This window comes from Arvicanthis niloticus, chromosome X, assembly GCF_011762505.2.
Source record: "Arvicanthis niloticus isolate mArvNil1 chromosome X, mArvNil1.pat.X, whole genome shotgun sequence".
NCBI lineage: Eukaryota > Metazoa > Chordata > Mammalia > Rodentia > Muridae > Arvicanthis > Arvicanthis niloticus.
This window is the reverse complement of record NC_047679.1, coordinates 57,099,823-57,121,280: the sequence shown is the minus strand read 5'-3', so window position 1 is coordinate 57,121,280 and position 21,458 is coordinate 57,099,823. Positions and strand designations below refer to the sequence as shown.

Below are 21,458 nucleotides of genomic sequence, written 5' to 3'. Positions count from 1 at the left end.
GTACATCTTAATTGAGATAGGAATCTTTACATAATAAAAAGGCACAGGATTATTAGCATGTATGACACCACTGTCGGTTTCCTCATTTTAATATTGTACTACAGTTACATAAAGGAAAATTGGGTAAATGATTCATGAGACCCTCTGAGCTGTCTTCACTGTTTTCTGTAAATCAATTGTTGTCTCCATTTTTTTAAGTTATTGAAAAATTAAATTAATTTTAAAAGCTATGTCAAATAAGGTGTAAACTTCCTTGGACTATACAAAAGATATTTTATGAGCCAAGTTATCAGTTTTCACTGTACTGTAGATATTCAGAAGAGCTCAGTTATAGAGTGTCTGAAAGATGACCTACTGAATTAATAGTTTTTTCTTCTTCACAACACAACTGAGGCATTTTTAAATTGTGATAGAACAAAATATAAATGTACCTCAAATAAGATCTTAAAGTGGTACACCCTGCTTTCCTGCCCTGCCACTTTTAGTGGCAGGAATTGAATCTAGGACCTCATACATGTTAGCCAAGTACTCTTTCCACTGAGCTTCTGCCCCCTTAAAAACCAATGTAAGATTTAGAGATATATTTTACATGTGGAAATAGTCACACTTTTATGTGCTCAGTTTTTATGTTCTCACACATGCTAATGCACACTACCACTGAACTGTTGTTGCTAAAATTCCTTTCCAGGGTGAGACATAAATAATGTCTACCCCTTCTCCTAGGCTCCTAATGACAAACCAAGACATGATTCTCTACCAAAGTTCATTCTGGGGAATCAGTGAGTTTATTGGGCTTCCTTATAAAGCATAGATGAGGAATTACTTACAGGGGTGTGGGTGCTCTTCCCACAACAGGAAAAGACTTACCCAACAGGGTTGAGGACTTTTCCACAGCCACATAGATGGAGCCACCATCTAGTCTTCTCCACATTTATTTTTGCTCCCCTAGGCCATGGACAATTAAGGTAGCATTGTGTGCAACAGGTAGCAGGAAGCAGCATACTCCAGTGAGAATCTCATGTCCCTGAAACTGATCTTTGCTACATTATGAGTTTTTCTGTTTGCCACTTTGTTTTGCTCCTCCCCATTTGACTCCCTATCACTTGATAGGAGAGAAAGAATGATAGGGGAGAGAAGAGGGAAGGGAGGGAAGGAGAGAGAGTAGAGGGAGATGGAGAGAAAGGGAGAGAGAGAGAGAGAGAGAGAGAGAGAGAGAGAGATCCCTGAATCTAATTTCTTTCTTCTTTAAGCACAACTATCAACAAACTACAACCAACTCTTCTGAATGATCAAAAGCCATCTATCCCACCTCTTGGAGTCCTAGCTTGTATATACCTTCTGAAAAGTTCCCAGAATTCCAAACGTCACACAACTGTAGAAACTATCTACAACTGGCAAAACTGTATCTCTGCTAGAGCACGAGGCAAATCATGGTCAGCTGCTGTGGACAGTTTAAAGCAGCACCACATCCCACACCTGGGATTAAAACTAAAGTACATTCTTATATTTCTGTATTTTTAAACAAAACAAACTTCAAAATTCTCACTACATATCCCTCTCTGCCCCTCTGTGCTGGGGCGTAAAACATCAACAAGCAAAAAACCTGGGATGATCTTTTCCAAGGGGTTACATCTGAATACCCCAAAATGGTGGTTTGTTCAGAAAACAGACACTCACAACAACCATTCACCCTCCAAAAAGTACTACCACAGTCACCCCAAATCTTCCCTCGTGTCCCTCTCTAATAAATCTCACTTTCATTTTCTCTTTGATTTTCTGTCCCCATAATTTTGTCTTATTTAGAATTTTCTGAGTATCGTCATTTGAGTTTATCTTCTTTTACTTAATATAATGCCTTTGAGAACTGTCCAAGTTGCTGTGTGTATCACTTGTTTACTACTATTTGTGGGTTGCTGTGTTTTGCTCTATTAACATATATGCATTTGTTTAATTCATTTACCAGTATATTTGAATTGTTGTCAGGTTTTAGCAATTATGAAAACAATATACTATAATTGTGGATAACCATGGTCCATGGTCATTGGATTGTTTTGGGTTTTGTTCCCCCCTAGTAGTACAAGGCATCAAACCTGGGGTCTGGAACATGCTAGGTAATGACTCTGTCTCTGAATTGCATCTTCATCCCTAGGTATAGGGTTTTGTATAGACATAGATATTAAGAGTAGGATTTCAGTGGGATATGTTAAGTGCTTGACTGTCTTTATGAGAAGTTGTCAAGCTATTTTCCAAAATGAGAATACAATCTTTCATTCCCACTAGCTGTGTATGAGATTTCCAGCTCCTCTATATCCTTCCAATAGTACTGCCACTTCACAGGAAGTCTTCTTAGCGGATGCATAAGGGATGTCTCATTGGGAGGTTTCCTGTGTATTCGTTTGATTGGTTTTGGTGTTCTGAGAGAAGGTCTTACCATGTGGCCCAGAGTGGCTTTGAATTCTTAATCTTCCTACCTCAGCTTTCCAAGTTCTAGGATTACAGGTATTTACCAGCCCATTCCTGACTCTTAGTGTAGTTTTAATATGCATTTCTCAAATGATTAAAGATATTTATCGAGTTTTCATGGGCTTAATTGGTATTCATTTTGTGTGTATGATGTGTGTCCAAGACTTTTGTCTCTGTTTTAAATTGAATTCTTTGCATTCTTCCCGCTGAATTGTGATAATCCGCTCCACCCAAACTTTTGTGCTAGATGTATATTTTGCCAGATATATATGTTGCAAATATTTTTCCAACCTATTATCTGCCTTTTGTCTTCATAACTTTTAATATTTATTTTTGTATATGTGTGATGTGTGTGTGTACACACATTTGTATGTGAGGGCACATGCATGTAGAGGTCAGAGAACAGACAGCTCTGGGTATCAGTCCTCACCCTCCACCTTGTTTGATGCAGACTGTCTTTTGTTGTTTGTGACAGTGGTGCACACTCTGTGCTAGCTAGCTCAAGAGCCTCCAGAGGTTCTCCTCCCGTCTCACTGCAGTAGAATACTAGAATTACACACAAGTGACAGACTGTCCAGTTTTTACATGAGTTCTGGGAATCCAAGTCACCAGGCTTGTGAAGCAAATGTTTTTCCTGGCTGGGCCATCTCTCTGACCAACATAACTAAAAAAAAAAAAAAAAAAAAAAAAGCACAGAAGTTTTAAGCTGAATGTGGTAATGCAAATGTATAATCCCATGTTGCAAAGATTCCTTCCCTGAAAGAGAAGTAAACAATGTCTGTCCCTTTTCTTAAGGTCCCACTGACAAACTGAATTAAGATTTCACCAAAGTTCTCCCTGGGAAACAAATTTATTAGGCTTGCTTACATAGCAGTATGTGAAGGATTAGACAGGAACATGGGAGACCTTAAAGTAGACACACTGGAAGGCCTCACCCATCAGGAATGATGGTTTCTTACTGGCTGTGGAGTTGAAGACCTCTCCCTTCAGCCACCCCATCTATGTCCTCTAGCCTCTCCCCCAAGACTAAGGACATCCAAGGCAGAATTGTATACACTGGTTGGAAGAGGTGGTTAGCTTCGAGCCAGCTTGGGCCACATCAGACCTTGGTTGTTTGGCTGGTTTTCAAAGGATAAATTTTAAGTTTTGGTAAAGACTAGTGCACCAATGTTTCACTTATAGGCTATACTTTATGTAAATGTTCTATGAGTTATGTGAATATTCTATGAGATCTTTGCTTGCACAAATTATTTTCTCCTATAGTGTCTTCCAGAAGTTTTATACATTTGCATTTAAGTCTATTATGGTCCATGTTGCACTGATTTTTCTATACAATATAGCTCTTAACATTTCCAAAGCTCTCTTCTATATATGATTACATGTGATCATTATTTCATTTGAAAGCACTTTGGGGACTGAACTGGTACTGTGGCTGAGTGATACAGCACTTTCCTAGCATGGTGAATCTTTGTGTTCAGTCCCCAATATTGCTAAGGGAACACTTTGGAGAAAGCACAACAAGAATTTTAATACCCACTCCATAAGTGGGAAATTTGATTAGGGAAACATTGTGTGATTTCTCAAGGTCCCACACATCATAATAGGTGAAACTGACATGTAAGTCCAGATCCCCTGCTGTCCTGGGCCAAGATCTTTGAGGCCAGGCAGCTAGAGCTCAGAACAGTGGCCTAGCGAAGTGAAGATTATTCCTGAGAATGGTTTATTTGGTGCTAAAGTATGAGGCACAGGCAGGTACAGGCAGTGGAGTGGCCCTTCCCTCTGACTTACTTGGGGCTATTCACTTGGAAGGAGAAAGAAACTGGCCCAGCGCCCTTGCTCAGGTGACACTCGATGAATGCTTTTTGATGATGATGATGATGAAGTCTTGGAACAAGTTCAGAGAAGGACTCTGAAAATAATTACAGAGTTACAAAAGTAAATTGAAGCTGAAAAGAAAAGTTTAAAGGAACTAAGATTATTTAACCTAGAAGAGAGAGGCTCAAGATGAAACCTGATAACAGCTTTTAAACAAACAAAAAACTTGGGCTCTCCTTCTGAGGGCTGAGCAAGGGGAAATGGGCTGGAAGAATGTGAGTAAAAGGGCACCAGTCCTCCTCGGTGAGGATTGGTACAGATACACATCCTCTCAAACAAGATAAACTCATTTGGAATTCGGACGTCAGAGATTTACCAAACGTGGGTTTCGGTGATAAACTTCAGCATATGGGTTCCGTGGCCATCTTGCATAGCATCTTACTCTGTATTCTAGTGCAATTCCAGAAAGCATTGGGGGGGGGGACTATGATTTTTTTTCCTGCTCCTGGATCTTCATATTAAGATTTTTAGCATTTAGATTTCTGTTCCAAGGACTGAGACAAGCCTGCCCACATCCTAAAGCTTGCCCTTTACCCTCCTCACCCTTAAATCTAAGCACTTAAATTCCTGAAGCTACATATCTGGTCTAGTATCCCTGCCTCCTGTTACACAGTTGACTAGTCCAATTCCAGAACCCACATTTGTTTCCTGTTTCATATTTCACCTCTGTTTGCATACCACTCTGAATATCAGTGCCACCTTGGAGAGGTGGGAAAAGAACTGAGGCAGCAGTGCATCACTAGACAGCACAGTAACCTCCGGTGTCTCTGTGCCCCTTTTCTTTGCAGCATGGGTCGGAGCCCTTGCCATGGGCATGATCTTCTTCTGTTCTCCCATTGTGAGTATATTCACTGACCGTTTGGGTTGCCGAATCACAGCCACCACCGGGGCTGCTGTTGCTTTCATTGGCCTCCACACCAGCTCCTTCACCAGGTAAGGCCTCAGCGGCTGGCTACTTTTCCAAGACTGAGAATTGGCTTCTTTCTTGGGGCTTGAGCTATGAGCACTGTTCTCATTGCAGGATCCTCTTTGGCCCTGGTCATGTAGGACCGATCGTCAAAGACTTTCCTCCTAAGATTCAGAATCCACTCACTTTATATGGAGTCTGCAGGATACATATGCAATGAGTAATCCACCACCACCACCCCACCCCCAAAAAAGACCCAAAGTTCCAAAATATTGGGAGGAGTCTAAACCTGGTAGTTCAGACATCTCAGCTTCAGTCCTGCTTTGACCATTGACTAGTTTTGGAGTAGTTGAAGAGCATCTTTTGCCGGTCTGGACCTCACTTTCTATATATTTAAGAGACCACATGGTTGCTTCCGCTCTCTCCAAGCTTCCCTCTAATGTGGCCACCTCACATAACCTTGCTCTTTCGTCCTGAAGTAAGCTACTTACTTGAGTTAATGTGAAGATATAGCATTTCCAAATGAATCTCCAGCTGAAAACCAGCTAATCAGAGCATTTGGCCAGTTAACAGTTAAATTCTGGCCCCTTTCTGGGTGGCTCTGGCCCTGGAAAGACAGGTGAGCCAAACATAAAGGAATCCTCGTGTCTTGGGCATGGGAAGGATATTTAGCAACATTCTCCACCGAAGTGCTGACCTAAACCCCAGAAACCCAGCTAAAACTCAAATCCTAGACTCATTGGTCCCACTCAGAGAATTGGTAGTGCTAGGTGAGAAGGCTACACATGTATTTCTGCCTCCTTTCCTGTCAACCCTGAACAAGCATGTATATAGAGGAGGGGAGAATAAAGACCCGATTCTACAGCAAGAGAAATGTGAGATTCCTAAACAAGTCTGTGGGCTTCCTGCCAGACACGTTGCAAGTTGTGGTACCTCCTTCTTCCAGTCTTCCCAGACTGATATAGGAGACTGATGGCCTGGAAAAATGAACATGGCCACAGTGACATGTCTGGAATGGTGACTAAGCTAACTTGAAAGAGGCTTGCTTTGTGGGTATGACTCCCCAGAGAAGGCCATGGCTCACTGGGCTTAAGTTTCCATACACAGTGGAGAATAAGACTCATGTTCTATCTCAGCTGGCCCCATGGGGGTGAGCCAACTGTCTTAATGACTTAAGCATGTCCATCTGCCCAGACTACCTACCCTCTAGCAGAGCTTCCATTGGGCTTGCAGTGATGTCTTGGTTCCAACCCATCCAATAGAGACAAGGGAGAGGGGAAAACATATCCTGCCTGGAACTTTCTCAGCTCTCTCAAGACAGCAGCTCCAAACTTTCAGAAGACCCTTCGGGTGGCCAGCCTCATTTGCCTCCCAGGAAGCTGATACCAGACTCTTGTGGGAATGAGCTAGGCCTCTGAAGTATCTCTAGTCTCAGTGCTGTACAGCACAGCCTTGTTTCTTCAGGCAGAGCACAGCAAAGTGTAAACAAATTAGCAACATAAGGATCTCATTTCTTTTGCAGCCCACATGGGCTGTGGCACAGGAGGGAAATGCACTTAGACATGTTTTCTCCTGGCATTCTTATCTCAGCCCTCTGGAGGAGGCATTTTTCTCTCTAGGCCATGGCCCCCTATTCTGTTTGCTCTTTCTGTAAGAACATTTTCAGAGCCAAGAAACTCTCTGGATGGTTTTATGTTTAGAGGGAAGAACATGATGCTGCTTGTGGCTAGAACTTCAAGTCATTGCTATTCCTATTGTCTCACATTGGGGCTCTGAGTCCTTTTGGATAATTGGAACAGGGCAGATCACAGGCAGCACCAATGAGCCTTAGGCAAGAACTATCAAGGCCTCACATCCTGGAGCCCAGTTAGAAACATTGACCTTACAGTGCCCTGAACTGAATCCCATGCTTCCTCCAGGACTACTTTTTAAGTCTAGCTCCTTGTCCTTTGGATAAGGCCCCAGCCAAAGCCAATCCCGTAGGATACCCAGAATGTAATGGGAGAAGACCCCAATGAGTCTGACAGAAGCAAAACAATCACCTTAGCTATAAGTTCAAAGTAAAGACAACCTGTTTGAAACTAAACCCTACTTTCGTCCAGTGGATACAAGTAGATGGAAGGCAACAGTGATGTTAGCTCTTGGAATCAAAGGCCACCGGCAGGGCAGCCTAAGTCCAGGGTTTTAGTATAAAAGCTGAGTCTGTATCTGAAGAACAAGAAGAGCATTAGTTAATTTCATGGCCAGATAAGAACTATTGCAAAATATATGGAAGCATCAAAAGGAAAACAAGTATTCACTAGGTTGTGCCAGCATTGTGTGAGGGCAGATGGCCAGCCAAACTGACCTGCCTGTGGCCTTTCCCCTCCTAACATTTTGCCTTCTGTTACAGAGGCTTGTAGCAAAGCAGGGCCTAAGAGTTTTAAGCAACAACCTGTCTTTCTTGGCTAGGCCCATAACTTGAGGCTTGACTTCCTGTCAATCAAGCAGGCTACTTATTCTGAGGGAACTAATCCAAATCGTATGCAGTGAGAGAGACAGGATTCTGGAAACTAAAGGGACTCCTTAACTCACAGTCCCTAGAGGGACTCCTTAACTATATAGTCCCTGTCTAAATCACCTGGGGCTTGAGCTAAAAGGCTGGTGCTCTCTTGACCGTGGGCAAGGACAAAGAAAAAAGGAAGTTCTCCTGAAATCATTAGCCAGTCTCTGAAACATTAAGAGCCCTGAAATTAATGACACACCAAAAAAAAAAAAAAAAAAAAAAAAAAAAAAAAAAACAGCTCAACCTTCCAAGACCAAAGTCTTGGCTCCTTGCAGACCTCTGCTGTTATTTAGGATGAAACTTTGGTCCCCATGTCTACTTGTAGTACCTAGGAAAAAAGCAAGGTACAGCTAATTTGCCTATTGCACACACTGACTCCTTGCAGCCTCTCACCTAACCACTGCAAAACTTAATTCTGCTTTTCTTTATTTCGTTCACTTTTTTCCCTAATCCTCTCTCATGGGATGCTATAATCACACTGATCTGGGTTGAAATCCTAGCTTTTTTTTTTTAATTATTATTATTATTATGAGACAGAGACTTGCTGTGTAGCTCAGGCTGCTCTCTTGTCTTAGCCTCCTGAGTGCTGGGATTACAGGTGTGTGTCACCACAAGTGTCCTAAAGGCCAAGCTTCTTTTAAGTGTCTGGACAAGCAACTTTACTCTTGATCAAGAGGGCACACTAGGAAAAACTGGCACATATTAACAGAACATGCCCCTGTTTTTAGTCTAACTGGGGTGGTAATTCTGCCTTTGTCCCACTTGCCGGAGTCTGACCTCACAGTCTTACTCAGTTGACTAGTCTTAAAGGGCTGAAGACTGCTAGCCAGTGGTGGCGCAGGCCTTTAATCCCAGCACTTGGGAGGCAGAGACAGGCGGATTTCTGAGTTCAAGGCCAGCCTGGTCTACAGAGTGAGTACCAACCAGAACTGCCAAGCCTACATAGAAAAACTCCGTCTCAAAAACAAAAACAAAAAACACCCCACCATGCTGGGCAGTGGTGGTGCACATCCCAGCACTCGGGAGGCAGAGGCAAGTGAATCTTTAAGTTGAAGGCCAGCCTGTTCTACAGAGCAAGTTCCAAGACAGCCAGGGCAACACAGAGAAACCCTATCTAGGAAAACAAACAAAAAAACGAAAAAACAAGTAAACAAACAAAAACAAGAAACAACAACAAGCCAAGCGTTTTTGATCTGGAGTTACTTTAGACAAAGTGCCTCTCCATCGCCATCTGCAAAGTGGGGTTCAGAGGTTCCCTATCTGCTCTGCAAGTTGGTGGCGAGTGTGGCACTGGGTAAAGGTGGAGGAATGGAGGTTTCCAAGAACAAAGTGGGCAGGTAAATTGCTTTCAGGCTGCTGAAGCTAGCTCTTGGTGTTTCTCCCACAGCTCCCTAAGTCTGCGCTACTTCACCTATGGGATTCTGTTTGGTTGTGGCTGCTCATTCGCCTTTCAACCATCACTCGTCATCCTGGGCCACTACTTTCAACGTCGCCTAGGTCTAGCCAATGGTGTGGTGTCTGCTGGAAGTAGCATCTTCTCCATGTCTTTTCCCTTCCTCATCAAAATGCTGGGGGATAAAATCAAGCTGGCCCAAACCTTCCAGGTGCTGAGTACCTTCATGTTTGTTCTTACGCTGCTCTCACTCACCTACCGGCCCCTCCTGCCCAGCTCCCAGGACACCCCAAGCAAGAGAGGTGCCCACACCCTGCGACAGCGCTTTCTGGTTCAGTTCAGAAAGTACTTCAACATGCGTGTATTCCGCCAGCGCACCTACCGTATCTGGGCCTTTGGGATCGCTGCTGCTGCCCTTGGTTACTTCGTCCCCTACGTACATCTGGTGAGGAAGAAGCTGACCTCAACCTACCTGGAGTCCAAAGGGTGGGGGTGGAGGACATTGAAAGGGCAGAGCTTTGGAAAAAGAAATAAGCCGAGCCAAGCGTGGTAGCTCAGGCCTTTAGTCTTAGCATTGCGTGACTGAGGTTGGAGGGTTGCTGTGAGTTTGATGCCAGCCAGCAAGATTCTTTCTCAAAACAAATAAACAAAAAGGGAACAAAGACTAAAGAAACAAAACAGTGATTGGCGATTGGCAGAAAAGTAAAGAGTATGGGTTCAAAGAGAACTTCAGTGGGAAATGAAGGTAGTTCCTTAGGACAAGGCCCATTATCCATGGTTTCTCCCGTGATAAAAGTTTAGATAGAAACCAGGCTTGGTAGTGCAAACCTGAAATCCCAGCTACTTAGGAGGGTTACAAAAGGGATCGAAAATTCAAGGCCTGTCTCAACTACAGTATTAATTCAATCCAGTCTGGGAAACATAACAAAAGTATGTTTCAAATTAAAAGGTGATGGGGGGGTGCTACAGAAGTAAATCAGTGGTAGAATGTTTGCCTAACATCCACAATATTTTAGGTTTACCCCCTAATACTGAAAACAAAAGATTTAACTGGATAGATGGGTTTCAGAGGATAAGCGTTACTGGAAGAGTGGGACAGATGACCGAAGACATGGTTGTAAAGATCACTCTGAGGCATGCTGGTCTCTGTGGTCAAATGATAAGAACTCTCTAGATGGATGTGTAGTAATCTCTTTACTATGGTGACAAATTTTGCAATTTTTGAGTCCATTGGCCACAGAACTGATGATTGTAGGGTAACCATTATTCTATACAAACCGTAAGGTTTTGTATCTATGCGTGTGCTAAGGATGGCCTCGTCCCTACTAAGCATGTGCTGTATCATTGAGCTACATCCCCAGCCTATAGACTTCGTGTTCCCTTAAAGCACACTTTGAAAGAGTTGCCTGGAAGTTGGTAGACGCTTATCTCCTACTGACCTGCTATTTCAGCCTGTCAATTTTAAATCATTGCATGGGAATATCATAGAACAGCTAGATTTTCTTAGTAGCTTGTCCTGTCGGGGATTTGAGGACTTGGTAGTGCCTACCCCCTGTCAACTGTTTCTCAAAAGCCCACATTCCAGAGAGTCTAGGATAAGTAGCCTTTGTGATTGCTAGAAGCAGTCAGGGGACTTTTCCTGGAGCTGGGGGACATGGGGAGGTGCTACTGCAATCAGAGGCTCTTGTCCTCAGCCAGGGAAGTGAGTAGCAGAAAATCCATTCCAACATTTAACCAATCAGTACCTCTTTTTCCTCCCATTCTGGGGGTCTCGGTGTTATACTTTTCAGATGAAGTATGTGGAAGATAAGTTCAAGGAGATCAAGGAGACCTGGGTGCTCTTGGTGTGTATTGGGGCTACTTCAGGCCTCGGACGTCTTGTCTCAGGCCACATCAGTGACTCTATCCCTGGACTTAAGAAGATATATTTGCAGGTGAGTGTACACTGGTCCACAGCCTACAATAGGTCATCACTGGGCTCTGGGATAGGATGGATGGTGAGCCAGTGCAGTTCTCTGGGTTCCTGGGTTCCAGCTTTGCACATAGTAGATAATCAAATTCTTTGAGCCTCGGCCTATCGGCTTCCCCTGGTTTTGAAGATAGTCATTTTTTTTTTGACAGGGTTTCTCTGTGTAGCCCTGGCTATCCTGGAACTTACTCTGTAGACCAGGTTAGCCTCGAACTCACAAATCCACCTGCCTCTGCCTCCCAAGTACTGGGATTAAAGGCGTGCGCCACCACCACCCGGCCAAAGATAGTCATTCTTGTTCTCCTTCCTGCACTAGCATAGAGTAAGGATTCCGTGAGAGCTGTGTATATGGAAAGTTACAGAACATAAAACAGGTAGTTTTCTATTAACAATAGCCCAGCAATTGAAAACAGGAAACTCAGGCCACAAGCTGGATATGTCCCCCAAGTAAGGATTTGTTTAATTGCTATGATTTGTTTAATTCCTATCTTAAAATCTGAAGCACTCTGTAGCGCAGTGTCTCTCTCTTCTAGGCCAGGTCCATCACTTCTCACGCTTCCAGGGCCACTTAGCATCAGGCACTGGCTCTGAAGTGCCATCTCAGGCAGAGACAGGCAGATCTCTGTGAGTTCGAGGCCACTCTGCTCTACATAACAAGTTCCAGGACACCCAGGGCTATACAGAAAGATACTTTCTAAAACAAACAAAGAAACCTGAAATGCCTCCTACCAATGAACACTAAAGTCATTCCAGAAAAGGCCAAATCTCATTCTTTCTAGTTCTCACTGCCCTTATTTGAGCAGCAAAAACAATTCATCCCATTAATATCTTATTATATAAGTGAGCATGGAAATGTGTAGAGGTGGCCCAATTTAGTCCTTTTGACAGTAATATAGGTTTCCTCACACTGTGGGGTGGCAGTGACCACCCTAGTGATACTCTAGTGATCTTTTTTTTGTGTGTGTGACGTGGGTTTGGTCTAGTTTAAATACAGGAAATTTTGACCCACCTAGCAGCAGTAGTGTCTTCCTGGCCTGGCTCATGGTTCTGCTCCTACCAACTGGGCTTACCAAGAGATGCCAGACTGGAAAGCCTTGTGGAAATGCAGCCACAGAACACAAGCAATCACAAATGATCCACCAGAAAGAAGCTGAGTTTGGACTCCCCTCTCTCCTGGAAATGCCTGAAAAGTACTTCTAAGAAGCCCTGACCATTTGTGGTAGGGATTCCATGGACTCTGTCAGTGCCAGTGAGTTCCTTAACACCATCGTGTGTCATGGAGAAGGAGACGATTGATTTTTCATGTAGAATTTACTTCTACTAGTTGCAAGAGCTGGTGGGGAGCTTCCCCAGAGTTCTGAGTTCTCTTGTAGTCCATCCAGGCCAACCTAGCATCACACGGAAGGAGAAACTGAGAGACAGGCTTCTTCCACAGAAGCGGCAGAGCTGAGCTCATGTGCAGCGTGTTTCTCGTACCTACTGTCCTACTTTGCTTTCTATTGATGAGATAAACGCCATGACCAAAAGCAACTTGGGGAGGAAAAAGTTTACTTTATCTTACAGGGTATAGCCTATCATGGATGGAAGTCAGGGCAGGAACTTGGTGGCAGAAGCTAAAACAGAGGCTGTGGAAGAATGCTGCTTACTGACTTGTTCAGCCTGCTTTCCTATATAACCCAAGACTATCTGCCCAGGAATGACAACATACACAGTGGGCTGGGCCTTTCTATATTGATCATCAATCAATAAAATGTCCCATAAGCTCACCTAAAATCCAATCTGATGGGGGCATTTTCTCAATTGAGGTTCCCTTTTCTTAGATAATCCTAGCTTTTGCCAAGTTAACAGAAAACTAGACCAGCACACCTATCTTTCTGTAAATGATGGATGGCAAGCAAGACTTATCTCTAAGTCTCAGAGATAGGAGAACTGCCTGAGGTCAACCCATGAGTTTTTGGGATAAAAAAATTATGAAATGTTTACTTCCCGTGCAAATATCAGCCAGTGCTTTATCTGAGTGACTTTTTGCACAGGTGTATCATGTGCCCCCCCCCCCAGCCAGCCTCTTTCAGGTGTCCCCCACCATGGGTCTTCCCTACCGGGATTAGCAGCTTCACAATGCCAGTGAGTTCAGAAAATAAGAATAAGCTGGCACTGAGCCAGAACTCTCTCTTGCAGCAAGGCAGTAGCCTAGTGCGGTAGCTTGAATGCTTCCCACCAGACCCCAGCAGAGAGGCAACTTCTGTGCTACTTTTGCTTTCTACTATACAGCCAGAGTTCCAAGGGACAAGGGGGTACAGCTAGTTAGAGGCTGAGCTGGGTAGAACCCGGGACTTCTGCTGACTTCCCTCATTTTTATTCCTCTTACACGTCCCAATTTCACCACTTAGAATAATATAAAATAATATTAGAACACAGCTGAGACATCTTCATCCCCCTTATCGCCTATCTCCCTCCTTTTATGAATTTTGAGTGTTTGGGGCTGGGGTGCATGTGGTTCAGTCAGTAAACTGTTTTCCTTCTAAGTACAGGGACCTGAGTTTGCTCATGAGAACCCATGTTTTTAAAAGCTTGGCAATAACAAAAAAAGGGAACAACAAGATGGCTCTGTGGGTAAAGGTGTTTGCCACACAACCCTGACAACCTGCGTTCAATCCACAGAACCAACATGAAGGTGGGAAGAGAAACCAACACTCTGACCTCCAATAGATGTTCGTGTGCTCTCTCTCTCTCTCTCTCTCTCTCTCTCTCTCTTCTCTCTCTGACACACACACACACACACACACACACACACACACACACATGATGGTGCTCACTTGTAATCCTAGCACTGGGTCTAGAGAGATATAGAAGGGTCTCTGTAGCTCCATACCCGGCCAACCTAGCCTAATGGGTGAGCTTCAGGCCAGTGAGAGACCCTTTCTTAAAAGTAGACAGTCTTCCTGAGGCTGACACCTGGAGTTGTCCTCTGGCCTCCACATGTATGTCCACATGTGCATATGCGCTCAAGCACGCACGCATGCGCATACACACACACACACACACAAACTTTTTTTTTTTTTTTTAGTTTGAGTATTGTTGGACCAAAGCACAAGACAATGATGAAGTTTTTTCAGTTTTTCAAGATTCTCTGTCACAGGAACCTGTGGCCTCTTTTGCTCTCGGAGGCAGATGTAAGAGCGTAAGAGCGCCAGCATGGGTGAGAAAAGGACTGCCCATAGCTTCAAATGCTCAAGAGTCACCCAGGAGAGCCTGTGCTTCTCTACAGTTTGTAAAGCCTCCCGTCGTGCCAGGCATCTTGCTCCTGAAGAGCCTGTTAGAAAGGAAATGGAAATAGCCTAAATGACCTCGTTTGGGGTCATTTTTGAAGCCTGAGTTCCAGTTCAAGGAGGGATTATAAATTTCCAAGCCTTGACACGGCCTGCCTACTAGAGGATTATAGAAAGATCTAGATACATCAGTTAGCAATTTCAGCTGATTTAAGGTCTGTTCATGGGGTCCTTTGTGGTATAGAATGGTATTAACTCTTAACTGCCATACTCGGCTTGATTGATAGGTGGGTCTGATTTTAGCTCATAGTTGAACTTCCTAAAGGAGAAGCAGGTGTGGCTCAGTTCTTATCATTAGCTTCTACCTAACTACCTCAAAATGGCCTGGAACAAATTCAAAGTCTCCCAACAAAGACATTCTAAAATGTCCAAAAAGCAGCTAATGCCCTAACAAAATCACTGTCAGCAAAAACACACCAAATCTGTAGGGCATGAAACAGATTTGATTTGTGTTTTTTCTGTGTGTTCTTGGCTATGTTTTCCTGCCTATTTATTGGTCAACTGTGGGCCTTTGGAAAATGCTCGGGCATCCTAACTCCTTAGTAAACAGATCAGGTCTTAGTTCTGGCCCTGAGATGACCTGGCTCGCCCAGCTGCAGTGAGTTGGGAATGGGGTCTCCTCTCTATGCCCACAGTTCAGGGCTTCAGTCTAGTTCACAGCCGCTGATTGCAAATGACCTTAATTAAAAACCAGAGTGGGGCGGAAGGGGGGGAGTTTCCAGAAGAAAAAAACCTCATCTCTAGAAAGACAGGTTCTTTGGTTTGAAGTAATTTTGCTTAGTCTAAAGAATTCACAGTATTAGCCAGTGCCCTGGGCTGCCCCACTCTGGGCTACTTTGGGGCTCTACAGATACCCTTCTATTAGCTTAGTACCTCCCTTGTACAGCGTCTCTGTTGCCTTCTCTGAGTATATAAACATGCCCAGAGCTTCCTAGAGCCCAATGCCTGCCATGCCTGAGACAGATGAGATGAACCATATCGTAAAGCACAAGAGAATCTGAGTGAACCTCCCAGTGTTCTCTCAGGCTCAGGGATTTCCTGTATTCTACCTAAATGAAGATGGATGTTGACTGCTTGCTCTATTTTAATAAGTTGCACCTTGCATCAAAACTTCAATCTAATTGTCATGCAAGCCTTCCTCACCTCCTCCCTTCCTCTTTCCATGCCTTACTTGATCTGAACACACCAATATAGCTTGATCCCAGATCCTGTCTCAGGATCAGACAGCAAAAATTCTAATTCATCTCCCTTCCTTTCAGGATCCATTGCAAATACCAACTTCTTTGGCTATGGACAAGGCAATGCCCTCCCCTTCTCCCAACTTTTTAAACATCCTGCTAGATTCAGCTAAATAGGGCTGGCCTCTCTCACAGACAAAGTCCCTCAGTGAAGGACTTAGGCAGGGCTTGAGTACATAGAAAATATACTCTAACTGCTCTCAGCGGTCACCCCATCCAGTTCCATTTTGCAGATGGTAGAAATGAAGATCTTAGAAGAGAAATGTAATTTGAGGTTCTTGTTTCTCTAGGTCCTCTCATTCCTGCTTCTGGGCTTGATGTCCATGATGATCCCCTTATGCCGGGACTTCGGGGGCCTTATCGTTGTCTGCCTCTTCCTGGGCCTATGTGATGGTTTCTTCATCACCATCATGGCTCCCATTGCATTTGAGCTGGTGGGACCCATGCAGGCCTCACAGGCCATTGGCTACCTCCTAGGCATGATGGCCCTGCCCATGATTGCTGGGCCCCCCATTGCAGGTGAGGCTACCCTCTGAAGAAGGTATGAGTCTTGTTTTCCTTTCAGGGGCCTTAGCTCTTTGGGGTACCTCTGCTTGAGACCTCTTTCCCTCTGATTTTCTGTATGAACATCCTCATTGGAGTGCATAAAATTCCTGATGGAAGAGATTAAACATAGTACATGGACATGGGTTGTTCAGGGCTGTAGATGTTTTCCTAGGATTTCACTGTCGATGGCACAGCCCCTTCCAGAGAGTAGAGAGAAAAGTATGGTTGGCCTTCTCAATCACTGTGTAGCATAGGCTGACCTGGAACTCACTAGGTAGACTAAGCTAGCCTCAAATTCTTCATCTTCCTGGTATAGCCACTCAAGCACTTACACATTACACGTCACACTGACTTTAGTCCAAGTTTCTCTTTCCTCTTTCCACAGTCAAGTGGTTAATTTCAAGGTAGTTAGGTAAAAGAAGAGGTAAAACGAAAGTTCCCGCTGAGTTTACTAAAACTTATAGACATCCTCTGCTTCCTGCTCTTTACCCACCGGCTTTGGAATGAAACTCATCATAGAAATGTAATTGAGGAAATATTCTAGAACAGGCACAGAGCTGGAGGACCAGCTCAGCCTCCAAATTTCTCTGCTCACCCTCCCAGAAGGACATAATGAATACTCAAGGAACACGAGAAACAAGAGAAGAGAGTAAGAACTTTGTCCTCTTTGCAGGAATTTCCTGCAAACACCAGCTCATTTGTTCACTTCTTCTAGGCTTGTCCAATGAGCTAATTCAATAAACACCCCTCGAACACCAATTATGTACAAGATACCTTGAAGACACTGTGCGTGTGAGGGTGGTAACTCTTTCACTCAGGCTCTTGTGCAGTAGGAAGACTGTCTACCAGGAGAGAAGCCTCTACTCAGCCAAAGAGTAGCAGAGAACCCACGATTCTGTTTGTTTTGCTTATTTCCTGAGTAAACAATAGGGCAAGGGTCTTCTTGCCTTTCTTAGGTAGTATTTCTGGACTCATCTTCACAATGTATCTTCTCCTATTAGCTTCTTACGTAAGCTTCTCACATCAAGCAAATGCATGGTGTTGGCAGCTGGAAGAGCACGCGGGACTCATGCATACATGAACTGGCGGAAGATACACACATTCAGCTTCCTCCTAGTTCCTCTGGAACTCCAGAGAAAGGGAACTCCAGAGAAAAGGCCAACAGGAGGGCCAGCAAGATGGTCCAGCCTGTAAAGTGCTTGCCCTGCAAGCCTCTGGATCCTGGAAACTTCTTATCCCTGGAATACACGTAAACGTGGAAAGAGAGAACCAACTCCTCCACACTGTTCTCCAACTTCCACACAACCATTGTGTCATGCATATGCTCACACACATCACACACATAATAATAGATCAATAAAATGTAGACTAAAACAGTAGTTCAGCTGAATTGCTCCACAAGAACCAAACAAGGGTGGAGGGAGCGGGGCTGAGAACTTGCACCGTGAACCATTCTCTGGAGTCTTTTTGAACTCAATTCCTTTGTAACACCAGCCCTAGGAGTGACTGAAAAGTGGCTGGTAGCTGAATGAAAGACAAACACAGAAACTTTAAAGAGATGCTTCATTTGGTGTCTTTGATAGTGAGTATTCACCTCAGGGTCCTGTAGCCTTGAAGTTGAACGTCCCTGAATCAGAACAGCATAGGCCAGCACTCTAGAGAGGCACTAGAATGGCCCCCCTCAGAAGAGACAGTGCTTCTGGGTTGCAGGAAAAAGCTAAACTAATGTCATGTCTCTTGACCCTTTCAGGCCTCCTTCGAAACTGCTTTGGTGACTACCATGTGGCCTTCTACTTTGCGGGTGTGCCCCCAATCATTGGGGCTGTGATCCTTTTCTTCGTCCCCCTGATGCATCAAAGGATGTTTAAGAAAGAGCAGAGAGATTCCAGCAAGGATAAAATGCTGTCCCATGACCCAGACCCCAACGGAGAACTGCTGCCAGGCTCCCCAACTCCTGAAGAGCCCATTTAATGCCTCTGTCTTGCCATTGTGTGATCCTCCCCCACCCCCACCCCACCCCTCATCCTACCCTGCTCAGCATTTACATTTTTGCCACCAGCACACTTGTTCCCAAACCTGTGCACACAGCGTTTCAGCCACCTGACCATCTCCTCTGAGCCAATGCTCTAGGTGTTCCAAACTCATTAACCGAATTCTCCCCATGAATGCCTTGAAACTTGCCAGGCTCTTCTCCTAGGATCTGGGAAAGTGTGGATCACCCCCTGGCCTTTGGGTCCTCCCCCATATACTTTCTAATTCTTTGGGAGGAGGACAGGGATGGGACCTCTGGCCCCAGCTTGTTAGTCACCCACTACAATCAACTGCCAAAGGTGCTACTGTGTCCCCAGAACCCAGTGGGAGAGACCCAAGCCTCTATTTGCTGAGAAATTTGTTGCCATCCATCCTTGGGAGCCATTTGGGAGTTGCGGGAAGGAAGGCCAAAGGAGACCAGGAGCCTTGTTTTGCATCAAAGCTCCTGAGGGCTCTGCGCCATCCCATCATATGGTTGGTTAACCGTCTGCTTCCCTTTTCCTTTCCTATTATTTTCTCTCTACTGCCTCCTCTCCATTTTCTTCCCCTCTATTCCTTTTTATTGTTGTCATAGACACATAGGTGCTTGGAAAAAGGAAGGACCCAGAGCTTGGGCCAATCCACTTCATTTTGGCCCAGAGCATCCCTAATATTAGCATTAGTACTGCTTCATCTCGGGCTGAGCTACATCTCACTTCTGGGCTCAAACTGATACAGACTGGAAGAGCAGGCTATCACATAGGGATGGGATCTTAAACACTACAGAGTTCCACGTACCACTCACTCATTTTGACAGATTAACCAAGAGGCCTTCCCAGTTCCCCATCCTTGTAGCCACCTGTCAAATGTGAAGAAATGCCTCTCATCTCATCAAACACAGGAGGAATGATGACAGTGCACTGGCATTGAGGGAGGTGCTATGGTTAATGACTTGGGGAAGGACCAACTCCTCCATCTCTCATTTTTCATAACAGGTCAATATTTCCACCTGGGCCAGGCCAAGAATCGAACTGTTTTAGGAAAAAAACCTCATTCTGTACCTGGATCCCCAAAAGACATAGGCAGCAACATGGGTTGGACAATTTCTTTTCAGAAGGGGAAGCCACCCTAGCCTTTACCACCTACCCAGTCTGTCCCCGATTCTGGGCATCCTGGACCACTCCACTGAGTGGGCATTATAGGTGCCAGAAAAAGTAGGCTCTGGACCACCATCATCCCTTTGAAGTTGGTGCCAGATAATTTCCTATACCCAGGCTCTGGGCAACAGTCTTACTGAAGCACATTCCAAGTGCCCCTGGCCAGAGGCAAAGGGCACTGCCAGCCTCGTCCAATTGTACAGCTCACCTCATTAGGAACTCAGCGTCTCTCCTCCCTGTCTCTGCCTGCCTGCCTCTCTCTCTCTCTCTCTCTCTCTCTCTCTCTCTCTCTCTGCCTTTGTTTATTGTGTTCCTGTACCCAACCTTTCATCATCTTTTTGCCAGGCATCCTGGCTGTTACTTGGACCCAACAATAACTTGCCACCCCAAGCCAGGGTCATCCCAAGGCCAGGAGGATGAGGTTGCTCTGAGGGGCTCCAAAGAATACAATGGTCCCCACACATGAGTTTTTCCGTTACTAACAGGCAGCTGGGGCATAGTTGGCCTCTGATGTTTCATTCAAGGCCAAAGTCCTGAGCCCCCCTCTGCTGGTCCCAGTCCAGCTCTTATCAACTCCCCATAGAAAAACCCATTGGTTCTTGGCTCTGAGGACAGGAAGGGGTGGAGCTACTGTCCTGTCAACTCAAGCATCTGTGGAAGAGGAGAAGCTGGGCCCCAGGAGCCCTGTGACTCCCAGGAGAGGCCATTGAGAATACTGGAGCAACAATGCCTCCGCTTGCATTTCTCCTTGCCCCAACCCCTCCAGGCCACTTAGGAGGTAGGGGGCAGAATAAGTGTGCAGGGCCTCCTTTGTTGCTCATGGCTGGATAGCTTTTAAGAGTCAGGCTGCCACTCACTTCTCTCCAGATGAAGGAAAGACATTCACGGGTCCCAGATCTGCCCATTCAGGTGTCACCTAACATTGGCAGGGTGTGGATTTACTTTTTTCACGAATGTGTGTGCGCACGTGTGGGCTTGTGTGCTTTCCGAGAGAATGTTGTTTGGCCAAAGCAGCACAGTATTACTAATTAGAGTAGGAAGCAGCCTCTTAGGCACCACAGTTAAAAACTAAAAGAGAACGAACAAAATTTCAGAGCTTGAGACCTGGGACATTTAAATCCTCAAGGGGTTTGGAACAAAATAAACAGACCTAAATGTTTGGTTTGAGTATGTATGTATGTTGTCTACAAGAGCGGAATAGTTTTAACCTGGTTAACAGCAGGAAATTTGGCTTCGCAGGTTGAAGTTTCATTCCAAACAGTATTTCTGCTTGGTTCTCGGCGCTCCAGGAAAGCTGACAGTGGAAGAGAGAAACTGGGGGGAAACTGTTTCAGACTGAAATTCTGTGTGTGGTACTCTTTAATGGGAAAAGCAGTTACTTCACAAGATGAGAACATCTTACTGGCTGAGTTAGAATGGAGGTCCTATCAAGGCTAGGCTACCACCTCGAGAAAAAAGTACCACACTGCAAATTCACAAATACAATGAACCACCATCTGTCTTCCTTTATTTTATTGCTGGGCTACTTAAGGATGTTAGCCTAGCTCAGTTACACAACCCCACAGGCACAGAGTCTGGAATAAAAGGTGACTCATGAGAGAGACAAAACTGTCAAAGCTAAGAGCAGCCTTAAAGTCTTGCTCCATTTTATCTTGATTTTAAATGGGGAATCTCCGTGAGACCTAGGAAGGGGCTCTTACAGATCCCCAGTTCATCAGGGACACAGAGAGCTAAGGACTTGTGGACTTCATTCACCAACTACGTACTGCACTCATTTCCAAAGACGCGTCAGCAGGACCAGCCCAGAGCAAAACTAAAAGTTGAACAAAATTTTACTTTTGGCACACTCCATCTCCACCATTATCCTCTCTCCCAAGCGGCACCAAGCCCTGGTAGTCTCTCTCACAGCCACTCTAGACCTTTATGAAGCCTTAGCCTTGGGAACCTGATTCCACCAAATGTTCTTCCACTCTCAACCATCTAAAAGGTACAAATAAAATCCAGCACTCTCTGTCCCTGGACCAGA

The 21,458-nt window shown here is 44.8% G+C and overlaps 1 protein-coding gene and 1 long non-coding RNA gene across 3 annotated transcripts in view; one reads left to right on the top strand and one right to left on the bottom strand.

Moving 5' to 3' along the window:
• The window catches only part of LOC143435506 (uncharacterized), a 29,160-nt gene extending 24,787 nt beyond the window's left edge, over positions 1-4,373 (bottom strand). Inside the window, exon 1 of the long non-coding RNA XR_013105877.1 lies at positions 4,252-4,373. This is a non-coding gene — a long non-coding RNA (uncharacterized LOC143435506). The remainder of the gene's footprint in view (positions 1-4,251) is intronic.
• The window catches only part of Slc16a2 (solute carrier family 16 member 2), a 110,688-nt gene extending 90,097 nt beyond the window's left edge, over positions 1-20,591 (top strand). The window contains exons 2-6 of one of the 2 annotated variants that reach the window (XM_076918407.1): positions 5,127-5,271; positions 9,460-9,628; positions 10,974-11,117; positions 16,010-16,238; positions 18,016-20,591. In XM_076918407.1, coding sequence (XP_076774522.1) covers positions 5,127-5,271; positions 9,460-9,628; positions 10,974-11,117; positions 16,010-16,238; positions 18,016-18,236 — 908 coding nt within the window. In that variant the 3' untranslated portion in view covers positions 18,237-20,591. Of the gene's footprint in view, positions 1-5,126; positions 5,272-9,177; positions 9,629-10,973; positions 11,118-16,009; positions 16,239-18,015 lie in introns of both variants that reach the window. The other variant, XM_034485857.2, reaches the window with a different exon arrangement.
• The last annotated feature ends 867 nt before the right edge of the window (positions 20,592-21,458 follow it).